The following is a 19,696-nucleotide window of genomic DNA, read 5'->3' on the forward strand; positions in this document are numbered from 1 at the left end:
TTTATGCGCAAATATTAGCCTCTGCCTTGTTTACTGGTAAAGTGACTGTACAACTATACCTTGACATCCCCATTTATTTGATGTTGGAAAGTTAACTGGATGATGTAATTAGTCGGTCCATAACTGTGACAATTGCCGCTCATTATGGTAACTTTTGAGTGGTTTTTGAAACAGGCTGTTGACATGTCACCAATGCACCATTCAATCCTTTGGAAGATTCATTGCTTTTTACACAGAAGACACAGCACGGAACTCTCCCATGATGTCAGCAGTCATGCACCAAACAAAGTTGGCATGTGATGAATGTACTTTTATGTGGATTGAAAATGTTGGCCTCTTGAGTTGTTGAGCAACAGAATAGCATATCAAAGTGATCACAATGAGAGACAAAACCAGAGTTGGACACACATTAAGCAAGCTGTCGACTTGTTCATCTTTTTGTTTTGTGGAGAAGCATTGACAATTGCAATTAATTAATATTGAGGGAAGTGTGCACAGGGGAATTTGATAGTATGCTACTTAATGCTACTTAGTTTGAACCAATCTTCTCAAAGAAGTTAGTTAATTGTTGTGATGGTTGAGATTGCGAATCCAGGAGAGCAGAGAGGAAAAGGATTGGACAGGATTGGTTCCAATGAAGATCTCATGGATTATCGCCAGAAGTGGAACAGGTGGCACGCGAGTGAGGCCGATACTATTCTCAACATCTCATTTTTATTTACAGAACCAAATGCTGTGGCCAACTTAACCCTTGTGAATCGTAACACCACTTCAGTTTCTCTGAGATGGGACCAGCCATTAGACCATAAATCTGAGTACAGATACAGGGTGGAGACGACTGGAGATCCACCTTCAAATATCAGTGTTACTCATGAGTCTATTACAGTGGCACAACTGAAAGCTGGGACCAATTACAATTTCAGTGTGTTCACGCTGACAGCAGACAATACATCAGCAGATCCAACCACAGTCTCTCTTACAACAGGTAAGGAATCGGCTCAATTTGGTTACTAAGTGTTCATCTGTGATTGCGATGTTTGGGTAATACTGGCGGGAGACTTTTCTTCCTCAGTCCTAAAAAACAGCAACCATGAACAGAACGAAAACATCAAGTTGAAACCTCTTTGTCAATGATGTAATTAGCCTCTCTGTTTTCCAGAATGGAGATTGAAATTGTGCTGGGTACATGTGTGTTTGTTGCGGGAAAAAGAGTTGAAAGTTATGTTTGTTCGATGCTTGTCAGCTCTGAGCTTTGTGATGGAGGAATTCTTGCATACTGGAGTGGATCTGTGGAAGCAGATGCCTGTGGTGTATTATTCAGCACTTTTTTTACTGGCTATGGTGTCTTATTCTTTAAAATATTCATTCATGGGTGGTGAGCAACACTGGAAAGGCCAGCATTCGCCCATCCCTTATTGCCCTTGACTTGATTGTTGATGATCTGTTGTTAATTGCTGCAGTTGAACTGTCAGAACCTTTCTCCTGTAATGTTTTGTACAATGAAGTGGTTTGCTCGTCCATTTGAAAGGCAGTCCAGTGACCCATGTTGTTGTGCATCTGCAGTCACATGTAGGCCAGGCCATGCCAGGTGAGGACAGCAGACTTGAATTAAACAGGGTTGAGACTTGTTCCTCCTTTGGTTTGTGGAGTAACATTGATGATTATGATTAATTGGTACTGATCCGAGAGTGTACAAGCGTTTGATAGGATGCTTCTGCATGTTCGCATCATTTTATCAGATCTTCTCCAAGAAATCAGTTAGTTGATGGGACGATTGTGATTGCCCGTCCAGTTTGTGCACAGGAAAAGTAGCAAAATGGATTGATTCTGATGAAGGTATCATCGATTATCAACAGGAGTCGAACAGGCGGCAGTCTGAGTTTGACATTATTCACAACATCACTTTATTATTTACAGAACCAAATGCTGTTGCAAACTTAACCCTTGAGAATCGTAACACCACTTCAGTTACTCTGAGATGGGACCGTCCATTAGACCATAAATCCGAGTACAGATACAGGGTGGAGACGACTGGAGATCCACTTTCAAATATCATTGTTGCTCTTGAGTCTATTACAGTGGCACAACTGAAAGCTGGGACCAAGTACAATTTCAGTGTGTTCACACTGACAGCAGACAATACATCAGCAGATCCGACCACAGTCTCTCTTACAACAGGTAAGGAAGCGGCTCAGTTTGGTTTCATAGGAATTTGCCTGACATCAGGATGGATGGGTAATACAGGCAGGAGTCCTCAGTCCTACAAAATAGCAACCAGGAACAGAATGAAACCATCAAGTTGAAACTTCTTGCTCACTAATGTAATTAGCCCCTGGATTTTCTGGAATGGAGATTGAAATTGTGCTGGATATAATCTGTGTTTGTGTCTAGAAAGCATTCAAAGTTGTATTTATGCCACGTTACTCAGCTCCCTCAGCATAGCGCTGGAGGAATTGTTATGTCCTGGAGTGAAACTCTGGAAGGAGAAGTCTGTGGTGTATTAGTCAGCACATTTACTGATTGAGATGTATTTTTCTTTTAAATGTTTCTTCATGAATAGTGAGCATCACTGGAAGGGACAGCATTTGTTGCCCGTCCCTTATTACATTTAAAATGACTGCTGGTTATCTCATTCGTTACCTGCTGATCGGACCTTTTTGCTGTAGACATTTGTAGAACTGAGTGGTTTACTCAGCCATTCATGGACAGTCAGGAGTGAATGACATTGCTGTGGGTCTGGAGGTGCATGAGGGCCAGGCAATGCCTGCTGAAGCCAGCAACCAACCTTCCCAAATCGATATTAGTGAAGCAAATTTTTGTTTGCAACCTTGGTAGCTTGATGGTCACCATTTCTGGAACTAAATTTAATTTCCAGATGTTCTCACTGAATATAGCTTTCCCCAGTTACTTGGGCAAGATTTGAATTCTTGAACCCACAGTTTAGCCGGGGCCACTGGGTTACTTGTGCAATGGATATACAACTTCCACCAACACCCCAGTTTTTGGGGGTTGTAAGGTTTACTTTGAGACCATAATTAGTGGCTCCAAATGTGTGACAGTTGCATCACATTATGGTAACTGGCAAATTGCTGGTGATGCTGTTGGTTAATTTTCATCAATATATTATTCGAACCATTGGGATATTGATTGATTTTTATCTGGAAGACACTGTACATCATGTTGCTATGGTGTCAGCAGTCAAACCCAAAACAAGATGACGAAGATGGCATGCAAGTAGTGTACTTTAATCTGGAACCAAAATGTTGATTTGTTGACTCATTGAGCAACAGAAAGAGTAGAATATCCAAGTTGTCAAAATAGGAGACAAGACTGGAGTTGGACTTGAATTAACTAAGCTGTCAACTTGTTCAACTTTTTGGTTCGTTGAATAGCTTTCACAATTATGATTAAATAGTTCTGAGGTCGGTGAGCAAAGGGACATTTGGTCGGATGGTTCAGCATGTTTGCATCATTTGAAAGGGTCTTCTGAAAGAAGGTAAATCACTGATGAAATTGTTGCGATTGTGAATCAAGGGTATTGAAGAGAAAATGGAATGAAATGGATTGGGTCTGATTACGATATCATGGCTCTTCAACAGCAGTGGAGCAGGGAGTATTGTGAGGTTGACATTAGACTCAACATCTCATTATTATTTACAGAACCAAATGCTGTTGCAAACTTAACCCTGGTTAATCGCAACACCACTTCAGTGACTCTGAGATGGGACCGTCCATTAGACCATAAATCTGAATACAGATACAGGGTGGAGACAAATGGAGATCCAACTTCAAATGTCATTGTTGCTCATGAGTCTGTTGCAGTGGCACAACTGAAAGCTGGGACCAAGTACAATTTCAGCGTGTTCACTCTGACAGCAGACAATACATCAGCAGATCCGACAATAGTCTCTTTGACAACAGGTAAGAATGTGGCTCAGTTTGGTTTGTTCGTGTTCATCTGTGACAACAATAGATGGGTAATATTGAGCAGGGTGTCTTCTGTTCGTCATCCTACAAAACAGCAACCATGAACAGAATGAAAACTTCAAGTTGAAATGACTTGTTCACCGATGTCATTAGCTGCTCCGTTTTCTACAATGAAGATTGAAATTCTGCTGCATACAATCTGGATTTTTGTCTGGAAAGAGTTTAAAGCTGTATTTGTTCCATACTAGTCAGCTCTCTCTGCATAGTGATGGAGGAATTGTTGTGCACTGTGGAAGGAAAGACCTGTGACAGATTAGCACATTTACTGATTGAGATGTACTTATCTGTGAAATATTCATTCATGGGTGGTGAGCATCGATGGAAAGGAACACATTGTTACCCTCCCCTAATTGCCCTTGAGAAAATTGCTGCTGAGCTGCCGCCTTTAACTGCTGCAGTTCAGCTGGTTTGACTCTTTCTCTGTAATGGTTTGTACAACTGGTTGGTTTGCAAGGCCATATTCAAGACCGTCAAGAGTGAACCACATTGCTGTGTCTGGAGTCTCATGTAGGCTGGACCATGCCACCTAAGGAAAACAGATTGCATTGGTGAAAAAGATTTTGCAACATTGATAGTTTCATGGTTACCACTACTGAGGGTAGTTTTGTTCCAGATTTTTAAATTATATGTTAACATCCCAGGTGCGGTGGTGAGTTACGAAACCTTTATGCGCAAATATTAGCCTCTGCCTTGTTTACTGGTAAAGTGACTGTACAACTATACCTTGACATCCCCATTTATTTGATGTTGGAAAGTTAACTGGATGATGTAATTAGTCGGTCCATAACTGTGACAATTGCCGCTCATTATGGTAACTTTTGAGTGGTTTTTGAAACAGGCTGTTGACATGTCACCAATGCACCATTCAATCCTTTGGAAGATTCATTGCTTTTTACACAGAAGACACAGCACGGAACTCTCCCATGATGTCAGCAGTCATGCACCAAACAAAGTTGGCATGTGATGAATGTACTTTTATGTGGATTGAAAATGTTGGCCTCTTGAGTTGTTGAGCAACAGAATAGCATATCAAAGTGATCACAATGAGAGACAAAACCAGAGTTGGACACACATTAAGCAAGCTGTCGACTTGTTCATCTTTTTGTTTTGTGGAGAAGCATTGACAATTGCAATTAATTAATATTGAGGGAAGTGTGCACAGGGGAATTTGATAGTATGCTACTTAATGCTACTTAGTTTGAACCAATCTTCTCAAAGAAGTTAGTTAATTGTTGTGATGGTTGAGATTGCGAATCCAGGAGAGCAGAGAGGAAAAGGATTGGACAGGATTGGTTCCAATGAAGATCTCATGGATTATCGCCAGAAGTGGAACAGGTGGCACGCGAGTGAGGCCGATACTATTCTCAACATCTCATTTTTATTTACAGAACCAAATGCTGTGGCCAACTTAACCCTTGTGAATCGTAACACCACTTCAGTTTCTCTGAGATGGGACCAGCCATTAGACCATAAATCTGAGTACAGATACAGGGTGGAGACGACTGGAGATCCACCTTCAAATATCAGTGTTACTCATGAGTCTATTACAGTGGCACAACTGAAAGCTGGGACCAATTACAATTTCAGTGTGTTCACGCTGACAGCAGACAATACATCAGCAGATCCAACCACAGTCTCTCTTACAACAGGTAAGGAATCGGCTCAATTTGGTTACTAAGTGTTCATCTGTGATTGCGATGTTTGGGTAATACTGGCGGGAGACTTTTCTTCCTCAGTCCTAAAAAACAGCAACCATGAACAGAACGAAAACATCAAGTTGAAACCTCTTTGTCAATGATGTAATTAGCCTCTCTGTTTTCCAGAATGGAGATTGAAATTGTGCTGGGTACATGTGTGTTTGTTGCTGGAAAGAGTTAAAAGTTATATTTGTTCGATGCTTGTCAGCTCTCTGAACTTTGTGATGGAGGAATTCTTGGATGCTGGAGTGGATCTGTGGAAGCAGATGCCTGTGGTGTATTATTCAGCACTTTTCTACTGGCTATGATGTCTTATTCTTTAAAATATTCATTCACGGGTGGTGAGCAACACTGGAAAGGCCAGCATTCGCCCATCCCTTATTGCCCTTGACTGGACTGTTGATGATCTGCTGTTGTTAACTGCTGCAGTTTAACTGTCAGAACCTTTCTCCTGTAATGTTTTGTACAATGAAGTGGTTTGCTAGGCCATTTAGAAGGCAGTCCAGTGACCCATGTTGTTCTGCATCTGCAGTCACATGTAGGCCAGGCCATGCCAGGTGAGGACAGCAGACTTGAATTGTACAGGGTTGAGACTTGTTCCTCCTTTGGTTTGTGGAGTAACATTGATGATTATGATTAATTGGTACTGGGGCGAGAGTGTACAAGCATTTGATAGCTTGCTTCTGCATGTTAGCATCAGTTTATCAGATCTTCTCCAAGAAATCAGTAAGTTGATGGGAAGATTGTGATTGCCCATCCAGCTTGTGGACAGGAAAAGTAGCAAAATGGATTGATTCTGATGAAGATATCATCGATTATCAACAGGAGTCAAACAGGCGGCAGTGTGAGTTTGACGTTATTCTCAACATCTCATTATTATTTACAGAACCAAATGCTGTTGCAAACCTAACCCTTGAGAATCGCAACACCACTTCAGTTACTCTGAGATGGGACCGTCCAATAGACCATAAATCTGAGTACAGATACAGGGTGGAGACGAATGGAGATCCACCTTCAAGTCACATTGTTGCTGATGAGTCTATTACAGTGGCACAACTGAAAGCTGGGACCAATTACAATTTCAGCGTGTTCACACTGACAGCAGACAATACATCAGGAGATCCGACCACAGTGTCGCTTACAACAGGTAAGGGAATGGTTCAGTTTGTTCAACAGAAGTTTGTCCATGATCGTGATGTTTGGATAATATTGGCAGGCGTCTCTTCATAGAATTCCTACAGTGCCGAAGGAGGCCATTCGGCCCATCAGGTCTGCACTGACCCCCAATCCCACCCATCCATAACCCCGAAGACCCACGTATTTACTCTGCTAGTCCACCTGACACCAAACGGCAATTTAGCATGGCCAATCAACCTAAACCGCATATCAGTGGACTGTGGGAAGAAACCGGAGCACCCGGAGGAAACCCATGCAGACACGAGGAGAATGTGCCAACTCCACACAGACAGTGACCCCAGCTGGGAATCAAACCCAGATCCTTGGCGCTGTGAGGCAGCAGTGCTAACCACTGTGCCACCATGCTGCCCATCCTCTTCCTCAGTCCTAAAAAACAGCAATCATGAACAGAACAAAAACATCAAGTTGAAACCTCTTTGTCACTGATGTAATTAGCCTCTCGGTTTTCCAGAATGGAGATTGAAATTGTGCTGGATCCATGTGTGTTTGTTGCTGGAAAGAGTTTAAATTTATATTTGTTCCATGCTTGTCAGCTCTTTGAGCTTTGTGATGGAGGAATTCTTGCAGACTGGAGTGGATCTGTGGAAGTAGGCGCCTGTGGTGTATTATTCAGCACTTTCACTGGTTATGATATATTTTTCCTTAAAATATCCATTCATGGGTGGTGAGCATCACTGGAAAGGCCATCATTCTTCACCCATCCCTTATTGCCCTTGACTTGATTGCTGGTGACCTGCTGTTGTTAACTGCTGCAGTTTAACGGTCAGAACCTTCCTCCTGTAATGCTTTGTACAATGAAGTGGTTTGCTCGGCCATTTAAAAGGCAGTCCAGTGACCCATGTTGTTGAGTGACCCTTGTTGTTGTGCATCTGCAGTCACATGTATGCCAGGCCATGCCAGGTGAGGACAGCTGACTTGAATTTAACAGGGTTGAGACTTGTTCCCCTTTTGATTGTGGAATAACATTGATGATTATGATTAATTCATACTGAGGCGAGAATGTACAGAGATCTGAAAGGATGATTCAGCAGCTTCGCACCATTTTGTAAGATCTCCTCCAAGAAATTGGTAAGTTGATGAGACGATTGTGATTGCTGTCCAGCTTGCGGAAAAGAAAAGTAGCAAAATGGATTGATTCTGATGAAGGTCTCATCAGTTATCAGCAGGGGTCGAACAGGTGGCAGTGTGGGTTTGACATTCTCAACATCTCATTACTTACAGAACCAAATGCTGTGGCAAACTTAACCCTTGTGAATCGCAACACCACTTCAGTTACTCTGAGATGGGACCATCCATCAGACCATAAATCTGAATACAGATACAGGGTGGAGACGACTGGAGATCCACCTTCAAATATCTTTGTTGCTGATGAGTTTATTACAGTGGCACAACTGAAAGCTGGGACCAAGTACAATTTCAGTGTGTTCACACTGACAGCAGACAATACATCAGCAGATCCGACCACAGTCTCTCTTACAACAGGTAAGGAAGCAGCTCGGTTTGGTTTAATAGGAGTTTGCCTGACATCAGGATGGATGGGTAATACAGGCAGGAGTCTTTTCCACCTCAATCCAAAAATAGCAACTAGGAACAGAATGAAAACATCAGGTTGAAACTTCTTGCTCACCAATGTAATTAGCCCCTGCATTTTCTGAAATGGAGTTTGAAATTGTGCTGGATACAATCTGTGTTTGTGCCTAGATAAGGTTCAAAGTTGTATTTATGCCACGTTACTCAGCTCCCTCAGCATAGCAGTGGAGGAATTGTTATGTACTGGAGTAAAACTGTGGAAGGAGAAGTCTGTGGTGTATTCGTCAGCACATTTACTGATTGAGGTGTATTTTTCTTTTAAATGTTTCTTCATGAATAGTGAGCATCACTGGAAGGGACAGCATTTGTTGCCCGTCCCTAATTACATTTAAAATGACTGCTGGTTATCTCATTCGTTACCTGCTGATCGGACCTTTTGCTGTAGACATTTGTACAACTGAGCGGTGTGCTCCGCCATTTCAGGGACAGTCAGGAGTGAACCGTATTGCTGTGGGTCTGGTGGTGCATGTGGGCCAGACTATGCCTGGTAATGGCAGCAAATTTCCTTGCCTAACTGTAATCAGTAAGGTGGTTTTGCATCATTGATAGCTTGATGGTCACCATTACAGGAATTAAATTTGAATTCTCAATGTTTTCATTGAATGCAAATGTCTCCCACTCCTGGGTAGGTTTTGAACTTTTGTACCACGCTTTCGTCTGGGCCTTTAAATTGCTTATGTCGTGGCAATACACCTATGCCTGCAACACCCCAGTTTTTGGCGGTTGTGAGGTTTACTTTGAGACCATAATTAGTGGCTCCAGATGTGTGATAGTTCCGTCACATTGTGGTAACTAGCAAACTGGTGGAGATACTGTTGGTTGATTGCTCATCAATACACCATTTGACCCACTGGCATATTGTTTGATTTTTATACAGAATATGTCAGGAGTCAAACAGAAAATTAAGATGACGAAAATGGTATGAGAGGAGTGTACTTTACAAAAATGTTGCTTTGTTGAGTTATTGAGTGACAGAGTAGTATATCCAAGTTGTCAAAATAGGAGACAAGACTGGAGTTGGACTTGAATTAACCAAGCTGTCATCTTGTTCAACGTTTTGGTTCATGGAATAGCTTTCATAATTATGATTAAATAGTCCTGAGGCAGGTGAGCACAGGGAAATTTGATAGAATGGCTAAGCATGTTTGCATTTCTTTTGAAGGATCTTTTGAAAGAAGGTAGATCATTCATGAGATCTTTGCGATTATGAATCAAGGATATCGAAGAGGAAAAGGAATGAAATAGATTGGTTCTGATGAAGATATAGATCTTCAACAGGCATGGCGCAGGGGGTATTGTGAGTTTGACGTTATTCTCAACATCTCATTATTATTTACAGAACCAAATGCTGTTGCAAACTTAACCCTTGTGAATCGCAACACCACTTCAGTGACTCTGAGATGGGACCGTCCATTAGACCATAAATCTGAGTACAGATACAGGGTGGAGACAATTGGAGATCCACCTTCAAGTCACATTGTTGCTAATGAGACTATTACAGTGGCACAACTGAAAGCTGGGACCAATTACAATTTCAGTGTGTTCACACTGACAGGAGACAATACATCTGCAGATCCGACCACAGTCTCTCTTACAACAGGTAAGGAAACGGCTTGGTTTGGTTGAATAAAATTTGTTCAATGGTTATGATGGCTGCATCATACTGGAAGGAGTTTATTCTATCTTTAATCCGACAAAGCAATAATCCTGAATGATATGATGCATCAAGACAAATCCACGCTTACCAATCTAATTTGACTTTAATATTCAAGGACTGAAATTGAAATTATGTTTGGTGATGATTTTGTCATATATTTCTGTAGCTGGAATGGGTGTAAGACTATATTTGTTCCATGCTTGTCAGCTCTATCAGCATTATGGTTGAGGAGTCAACCAATATTAATGATGTGTCTGTGCTGGCCCTTTGAAGGACAAATTCACCTTGTGCCAATCCCACATATTTTTTCTGAAGCCCTGATAATGTTTGCTTTTCAGTTAATGGTCCAGTTCTCTTTTGAAAATCTCTACCATACTTTCAGGCAGTGCATCCCAGATCCTAACCACTTTAAGAATGAAAATGGTTTTCCTCACATTGCCATGGCTTTATTGCCAATTAAATCTGTGCTCTCTGCTTTTCGATCCTTCCGAATGGGAATAGTTTCTTCCCATTTACTAGTTCAGAGCCCTCATGATTTTGAATGCCTCTATCAAACCTCCTCTCAAGATTCTCCTCCCTGAGGCAAACAGTACCAGTTTCTTCACTCTTTTTAAGTTGCACATCCTTCGAGTTCTTGAGAATCTTTTCCACCCTCACTCGAATAGTGTGGTGCCCAGAACTCCATTTGAAGCCAAACCAGTGTTTTATACAGATTTAATATAACTTCTTTGTTTTTGTACTCTAAGCCCCGTTTATTAAAGCCCAGGGTGATGTATGGTTATCCACTCTCTGCCCTGCCACCTTCAGTGATTTATTTGCACCCACGTCTTGGTCTCTCTGTTCCTGCACCCTCTTTAAAATTGTACCCTTCCTTTTATATTGTCTCTCCACATTCTTTCTTCCAAAGTGAATCACTTCACACTTCTCTGCAGTAAATTTCATCTTCTACTTGCCTGCCCTTCCACCAATCTATTTATGCCCTTTTAAAGTTCTGCACTATTTTCCTCATGGTTCTCAGTGTTTCCAAGTTTCATTTATCCATAAATTTTGAAATTTCTCTGCAAACCAAGAGCTGAATCATTAATTTGTATCAGTAGGGACTGATGCCTAACACTAACCCCTGGGGAACTCCACTATAAACCTTCCTCCAGTCCAAAAAAACCATTCGCCACTATTGTCTGGTTCCTGACCCTCAAGCAATATGGTATCCATTTTGTTACTGTCCCTTTTATTGCATGAGCTCTAACTTTGCTCGCATGCCTGTTGTGTGCGTTTAACCAAATGCCTTTTGGAAATCATGTGCGCTCTATCAACAGAATTACCCTCATATCTGTTACTCCTTCAAAAACTCGAGTTAGTTCATTTCTCCCTTAACAAATCCATGCTGGCTTTCCTTAAAATTACTTGAGAAAATGTCAGCTAATTATCAGAAATGATCATTTCTAAAAGCTTCCCTACCACCAAAATTAAACTGACTAGCCTGCAGTTACTGCGTTTATCTTTTTTTTAAAACTAGGGTGTAATTCTCCAGTCCTCTGGCACCACACCTGAGTCTAAACAAGATAGGAAAATTATGGCCAATGCCTCTGAAATTTCCACTCTTACTCTTCAGGAACCTTGGATACCTTTGGCCTCCTTCTGCACTGTAGAGATTCTATGACATCTGATTCAGTCCTGGTGCCTTATTAACTTTTAAGCTTTTAAGACAGTCTTTCTAATACTTTCTCCTCAGCAATTTTAACTTCCTCCTCTTTCATCATGACCTGGACAGCATCTTCCTTGGTAAAGACAGATGCAAGGTATCAATTTAATACCACAGCCATGTCCTCTAGCTATCGACATGAATTCCCTTTTGTACCTAATTAGGCTCTTTCAGCATTACTCCTCCTGTTACCACTGTTTACTATTTATGAAGACTTTTGCATTCCTTTTTATGTTAACTGTCAGTTTCCTCTCAATCTTCTGCTTTGCTTTTTTCTTCTTTGCTTTCTCAATTCTCTTTAAACTTTTGAAACTCATCCCGGTTCTCAACTGTTATCCACCTGACATGAGCTTTAGCAGCTTCATCATCTTTGCAATCTGTTTTGTCATTCAGGGAGCTCTACTTGGTCTGTCTCTTCTTTAAACACAGTCCATTATTAAGTTTCAGCTTTGCCTGCCAATCTTTGGTTCCAGTTTTTCTAGCCCAGGTCCATTCATTTACCATTGAAATTGGCTTTCCCTGATTGTTCCTTGACCCTTTTTCATAGCCAATATAAACCTTATTGCACAATGATTACTGACCTCCTAAATGTTCCTGTACTGGCATGTTATCCACTTGTCATGCCTCATCTCGAGGAACCCAGATCCAGCAGTTATTCTTCTCTCTCTGAACTGGAATCTGCTGCTGTAGAGAATTCTCCTGACCAGACTCTAGTAACTCTTGCCCATCTATGTTCTATCTCTGCCCTTTGCGTTACTACTATTCCTTCTTATTGACTGTGTGACCAGTAGATGTTACATGAAACTGTTGGGCTCTACTTGATGTTTGGGCAAAAGTTCCTTGGAGGTGATGATCTTAAAACCTCAAGGTTGACTTCTGGTTGTTGTGCATTGTTGTACATTTTTCCCAGGGCTTCTGAAGGTATAGAAGGAAACAACAGAGAATTAAGGTTCTCAGAGAGCAACATGCAAAATAAAGCATAGATTGATATCACAGAATTGAAGGTTGCATTCAGAATTGCTGTGCTGTGGAATTTATCCATGGTACAGCACAGTTTTTTTTTAAATTCTTTTAGGGGGCCAGCCCACATTGTCCATCCCTATTTCTCCTGAGAAGGTGGCGGTGAGCTGCCTTCTTGAACTGTTGCAATCCACGTGATGTAGATATATACACACTGCTGTTAGGGAGGGAGTTCCTGGATTTTGACCCAGCAACAGTAAAAGAGTGGCAACATCCTTCATGTCAGGATGGTGAGTGACTTGGAGGGGAACTAGCGAGTGTTGGTGTTCCCATGTGTGTACTGCCCTTATCCATCTAGGTCATAGCCGTCATGAATTTGGAAGGTGCTGTTGAAGGAGCCTTGAGTTGCTGCGCTGCATTATGTAGAAGAGATGGTGAACACTGCTGCCACAGTGTTTCGGTGGTGGAGCAAGTGGATTTTAAAGTGGTGATGAGATGCTAATCAAAGAAATTGCTTTGTCCTAGATATTATTAAGCTTTATGTATGTTGTTGGAGCTACACTCATCCAGGGAATTGAACTCTTGCCTTGTGGATAGTAGGTTTGGGAAGTTGAGAGCTGAGTTACTCACCGCAGAATTCCCTGCCTCTGACCTGTTCTTGTAGGTAATGAGAATTTGAAAATGAGGTCGTAACCACTGTGCCACCATGAGGTGGCACAGTGGTTAGCACTGCTGCCTCACTGCATCAGGGACCTGGGTTCAATTCCGGCCTTGCATCACAATCTGTGTGGAGTTTGCACGTTCTCCCCGTGTCTGCGTGGGTTTCCTCCGGATGCTCCAGTTTCCTCCCACAGCCCAAAGATGTGCAGGTTAGGTTGAGTGGCCATGGTAAATTGCTCCATATCATCCGGGGGACTAGCAGGGTAAATACGTGGCGTTAGGGGGATAGGGCCTGGGGGATTGTGCTCAGTGCAGACTCAATGGGCCGAATGGCCTCCTCCTGCACTGTAGGGATTCTAAGTTTTAGCCAAGTAAAATGAACGGTTTATTATAGAATTAAAGCTGTCATGTGATATTGCTCATTATTTGGTACTTTCCCCTCTACTTTCTTTACACCAAGACGCTGTCCTCATTCCCTTCAGTCTCAACATCAGTGACCTTCTCTGCTGGCTGCTTCACTCTATGCTGAAAAAAATTAGGATACTTCTTTCACCTTCACAAAGATCACCACAAAATTGATCTTTCTGCAATTGCAAGAAAGTCTAATGGTTTTCTACGTATTAAATCATGGCTGTGTGGTGCACCCCTTTTCCTTTCACTGACGCTCTTCAAAATTACTTCTGAATATTTAAATCCTTGGATTTTCTTTCCAATGCACATGTTTGCGATTCATTAAAACTCAGTTCACTTGCTATCTGCTGTCATTTGAAATTGAAGTAACTATGCTATGACAAACACGTCTCATACTCTTTCCCATCATCCCCAATAATCTGTTCTCATTCCCACTCCCATTTCCTTCCCCTCTGTCTCTGTATTAGTTACCTCCTCAGCTGTCACCTTATTTCTTACAATCTGCAGTCTGTGTTTTTTTTCAAAAGCTGCACAGAATTACTGAATTTAATTTTCTATGCTTTTTAACCTTGGATATGTGGTGAATTATGCTTTCATGGTCCTTCACCGAGTTTCCTTATTAAAGAAATTCCTGAGTGTCATTTGTTATATGCTATTATAATCAAATATTTATTTTTAAAATCTGGGGCAACTGTTTCCAACAGTGCCTAATGAAGTACTGAATGTAATGGTTGTGGATGTTGGCACCGACTTCGTATTTCTGAATTGGACAAGACCACCAGATTATAAAAATGGGTATCAGTACATGATACTGACCGAAGGAAACCCAAACCCGACTGGTGAAAATGGAAATATAACTGTAAGAATTGAGAATGCTACCATAAAGGGATTGACGTCCGGAACCAAGTACGATTTTACCATTACTACAGTGACAGCAGATGGTACTCGAGGAGATTCAGTGAGGAAATTTAGCTACACAAGTAAGTGTTACTCATGGACTGATCAAATGAGATCTGCTGAATAAAAAATATTTCCTTAAATTTTGTTATTTATGTGATCACTAATGCACTGTTTACTTGAAAATGTTATCAAGCCTGCTTTATGTATTAGTTGTTATCTATAATGTTTTTATTCACAACAATTCTGAATTAAGTTTTTGAATGCCAATATTTCACTGATGTAATCTCTGTATGTTTCAAATATAGCTAACTTTAAACGTTCTTCTTCTGGTGGATATTGCAACAGGATACCTCAACTAGAATATTTTTTAAGGAAAAACTAGCACCTCATCTGGATACAAATGATTATGTGTTGAAAGTTGATTGCTAAATGTGGTGGTTAGTTTATTCAGAAGTGCATCAGCTTGACTTACTTGATAGCAGACTTGCCTTTATTCAGAATGTTGTCCATTCAAACTTTATTGCACTGCTTGAGTCCATAATTTAATCTGGTTTTAGTGTAATATTGTTGGAGCTGCTGTCTGTCTGTTCATGTAGACGTACTTCTGAAGAAAAGCAGGAGGCTTTTCCAGTGCTCCAGCCAAATTAGCTCACCATTTGATTTGTGGAATTTTGCTATGTGCAAAATTGATTGCTAAGTCTCAAAAAAATGTTGATTACATTTAAATACCAGTTGGCTGTGAAGTACCTTAGAACACTTTGAGGACATGATTTATAAATGAGAAATCAAAACAGAAGATGCTGAGAATACTCAGCAGGTTGGCCGAAATCTGTGGTAAGGGAAAGAGAGTTATTGTTTCAGGTCAATGGTTTTTCAGCATAGCTGGAAAGGGCTAGGGATGTATCATGTTTTAAGCAAGTGCAGAGGTAGAGAAGGCTGGTTAGAGGCAAAGGAAAGGTCTGTATTGGTGGAAGGCAGGACTGTGCGCAGCATAAAAGGGGTCATGTTGCAAGGTAAAAAAGATGGTAATGGGACAAGTCAATTAAAAAATGATTAAATGGCTATAACATCTGCTAACCAAAGAAATGGGCATTAATTGTGATCTCCAATTGTTGAACTCATTGGGCACTTCTACAATTTTCCAGACTCAATCAAAGATTCCTCCAACTTCTATTAAACATTATGACTATAGTCTTGGAGGGTGAGGATCGAGGAGCTTGCTGTGTAAGTGGGATGGAGAATTAAAATGGCAAACAACTGAAATCCCAGGGTATCCTTGCGTACTTAATGGAGATATTTAGCAAAATAATTACTTAGATGGCCTTTTGTCTCTCAAGGTGGCAGAAACTACATTGAGTAGTGAATACAGTGTGCCAAACTGACAGAAGAACAAGTAAGTCACTGTTTCAGTGGAAGGAATATTTGGGGTCCTTAATGGTGGGAAGGGAGAAGGTGAAAGGTCAGATGTTGAATCGCTTCCATTAGTGATGGTAGGTGTTACGGGAATTGGTGCCAACAGTGGGCTGAAGAGTGGAGCAGGGTATCGCAGGGGTTCTTCGGAAGAGAAGGGGAAGATCTGTTTGATGGCATTGCACTGGAGATGATGGTGACTGTTCCTTGGAATGTGATAACTGATGGGGTGGAAGGCAAGGACAAGGGAAAACCAGGTCATGGTGCTGGGAAGGTGGACAAGAGAACAAAAGTATAGAAAATGGGATAAACGTGATCGAGGATCTTGTCAACCACAATGGAAGGGAATGCTCAAAAGAAAAGGAAGATAGGGGTTGGAAACGCTGGTAAGGCAGGTGGCATCAGTAAAATACATGCAACAGAAACAAAGAGACTGGAGAAAGGAATAGAATCCTTACAGTAACCTTAGTGGGGTGGGGGTAATCAAGGCCGATTGTGAAACCAGTGGCCTTACAGTTAATTGAAATTTGAGAACAGGAAGAGTCAGAGATGAACCATGTGAAGACGAGGGAGGGATGCAAGTTGGGAGTAACATTCTCCCTTGAGGTTAGAATAGTCAGCAGCACTAATGGAGTCATCAGTGTGCCAAATAAAGAGATGAGGTGGGGGACCTGTGTAGAACAGGACTAAGTATTCCACATGCCCTACAAAAAGGCAGCATAGCTACGGATCATGCAGATTTCCACAGCAACACCTTCTGGTTTGGAGGAAGTCTGGAGAGTCAAAGAAGAAAATGATCCAAGTAAGAGCATGTTCAGCTATTTGGAGAAGAATGGTGGTGGATGGACCTGGTTATGCCTCTTTCAAGAAGCAGAAGAGAGCTTCTGGTGGAAGGTTTGAAGAGGTTGGCCATCCATTGTACAAAGGAGATGGGTTAGAGCCAGGAAAATATAAACTGTTCAAGTGGCAAAAGGAGAATTTTAGATATAGATTAGACAGAAGAGAGAGAAAACTGTCCAAGTGGGACAAAATAAGTTATGTGGGACAAGAACAGATTGAAAGCATGGGTCTATCAGTCCTGTTTGTGGATTTTGGGAAGGAGGTGGAAAAGGGCTGTACAGGATTAAGAGAATCATAGTAATTGTTCAGGAAGCCATGGCTTGATGTTCAGTGATGAGATCGTGGTCCAAAGAGGTTAAGAGGTGGTGTTGGAGAGCTGGCATCAGCCTACGCAAGGTAGAGGTCTGTTCATCAAGCAACAGAAGAATATGCTGTGGGCTGATGGGGCAATATGGAGGGTGATGCAAAAAGTAACAGTGGTGTCTAGTAGCGTTTGGGAAATTTGAAAATTATAATTTGTTTGGCCTAAGAAGGGCTTTGGGTTAATTCATATAAATATACTGCTATTATATTAAATACAAAACAGGTTAAATCCACACAATTTTCAACTCATCAAAATTTGCATTAATTCCAGTCATCCAAAAGTGTGTTTTTTTACATAGCTCAGTTTCAGACATTGGAGTTCAATGATATTCATACCTTTATGTAATTCTATTCATCTGAATACAGCCAAGGTAGTGGGGTGGGTCTAAGACCATAAAATATAGGAGCAGAATTAGGCCATTCGGCCCATCAAGTCTGCTCCACTATTCAATCATGGCTGATAGGTTTCTCAACACCATTCTCTTGCCCTTTCCCCGTAACCTTTGATCCCCTTACCAATCAAGAACCTGTCTATCTCTGTCTTAAATACACTCAATGACCTGGCCTCCACATTTTGTGCCAATGAATTCCATAGATTCACCACCCATTGGCTGAAGAAATTCCTCCTCATCTCAGTTTTAAAGGGTCATCTTTTTACTCTGAGGCTGTGCCCTCAGATTCTAGACTCTCTTACAAATGGAAACATCTTCCCCATGTCCACTCTATCCAGACCTTTCAGTATTCTGTAGGTTTCAATGAGATCCCCCCTTATCCTTCTAAATTCTATCGAGTTCAGACCCAGAGTCCTCAGGAGCTCCTCATATGTCAAGCTTTTCACGCGAGGGATCATTCTCGTGAACCTCCTCTGCACCCTCTAAGGCCAGCACATCCTTCCTTGCACACAAAATTGCTCAGAATATTCCAAATGTGGTCTGACCAGAACCTTATAAAGCCACAGCAGTACATTCCTGCTTTTGTATTCTTGTCCTCTCAAGAAAGTTACATTTGCCTTCTTAACTGTCAACTCAACTTGCAAGTTAACCTTAATAGAATCCTGAACTAGGACTCGCAAGTCCCTTTGCGCTTCTGATTTCTGAATTCTCTCCCTATTTAGAAAATAGTCTATGCCTCTTCTTCCAACCAAAAGTGCATAATCTCATATCTGCCACTTCTTTGCCCACTCTCTTAACCTGTTCAAGTCCTTCTGCAGCCTCCCCTCCTCCTCAATACTACCTGTCCCTTCACCCATCTTTGTATAATCTACAAACTTAGTCACAATGCCCTCAGTTTCTTCATTTAGACCATTGATGTATAAAGTGAAAAGTTGTTGTCCCAACAATTCCTAACTTTCAGGAGCTTACAACTTCTGATTGCAACTTGCCAAAATCTAGAGGCAGAGATAATAAAAGAGCAGAGGTTTTTTTTTATTTCCTGTCTATCTGGGACACAATCCTACTTTAAAAGCTTTGTTATAGAGATGGTCAGTGAGGCAGAGACCTTCTTGCCAAATATAAACTGGCCGCTCAGCAAATGTTGACTTGTACAAGTGAAGTATGGCCTTCATCAGGGGTTCTATTGACAAAATATGCTTTTCCTCATGTTATGAACTTTGATAGGGATTAGATTAAAATAAATGTATGATTTTAAATTTCTACCTTATCCAGAGCAATACTATACTTTTTATTAATAGATCCTGAGTTATTGACAGTATTCTAATTGGAATCTGACAAAACCTTATATAATACAATCACTTTTCATTCATAAGACCATAAGACACAGGAGCAGAATTAGGCCACTTGGCCCATCGAGTCTGCTCCGCCATTCAATCGTGGCCGATATTTTTCTCATCCCCATTCTCCTGCCTTTTCCCCATAACCCCTGACCCCCTTATTAATCAAGAACCTATCTGTCTCTGTCTTAAAGACACTCAATGACCTGGCCTCCACAGCCTTCTGTGGCAACGAATTCCACAGATTGACCACTCTCTGGCTGAAGAAATTCCTCCTGATCTCTGTTTTAAAGGATTGTTCCTTTAGCCTGAGGTTAGCCTGTGCCCTCTGGTTCTAGTTTTTCCTACTAGTGGAAACATCCTCTCCATGTCCACTCTATCCAGGCATCGGAGTATCCTGTGAGTTTCAATAAGATCCCCCCTCATCCTTCTAAAGTCCAATGAGTACAAACTCAGAGCCCTCAACCGTTCCTCATACGACAAGCTCTTCATTCCAGGGATTATTCTTGTGAACCTCCTCTAGACCCTTTCCAAGGCCAGCACATCCTTCCTTAGATATAGGGCCCAGAACTGCTCACAATACTCCAAATGGA

The 19,696-nt window shown here is 41.4% G+C and overlaps 1 protein-coding gene across 1 annotated transcript in view; it reads left to right on the plus strand.

The window, feature by feature from the left end:
- Window positions 1–19,696, plus strand: part of ptprja (protein tyrosine phosphatase receptor type Ja) — a 213,824-nt gene that overhangs the window by 103,245 nt on the left and 90,883 nt on the right. The window contains exon 4 of the mRNA XM_078220483.1: window positions 14,566–14,841. Coding sequence (XP_078076609.1) covers window positions 14,566–14,841 — 276 coding nt within the window. The remainder of the gene's footprint in view (window positions 1–14,565; window positions 14,842–19,696) is intronic.

The sequence above is a fragment of the Mustelus asterias genome, chromosome 9, assembly GCF_964213995.1.
Source record: "Mustelus asterias chromosome 9, sMusAst1.hap1.1, whole genome shotgun sequence".
NCBI lineage: Eukaryota > Metazoa > Chordata > Chondrichthyes > Carcharhiniformes > Triakidae > Mustelus > Mustelus asterias.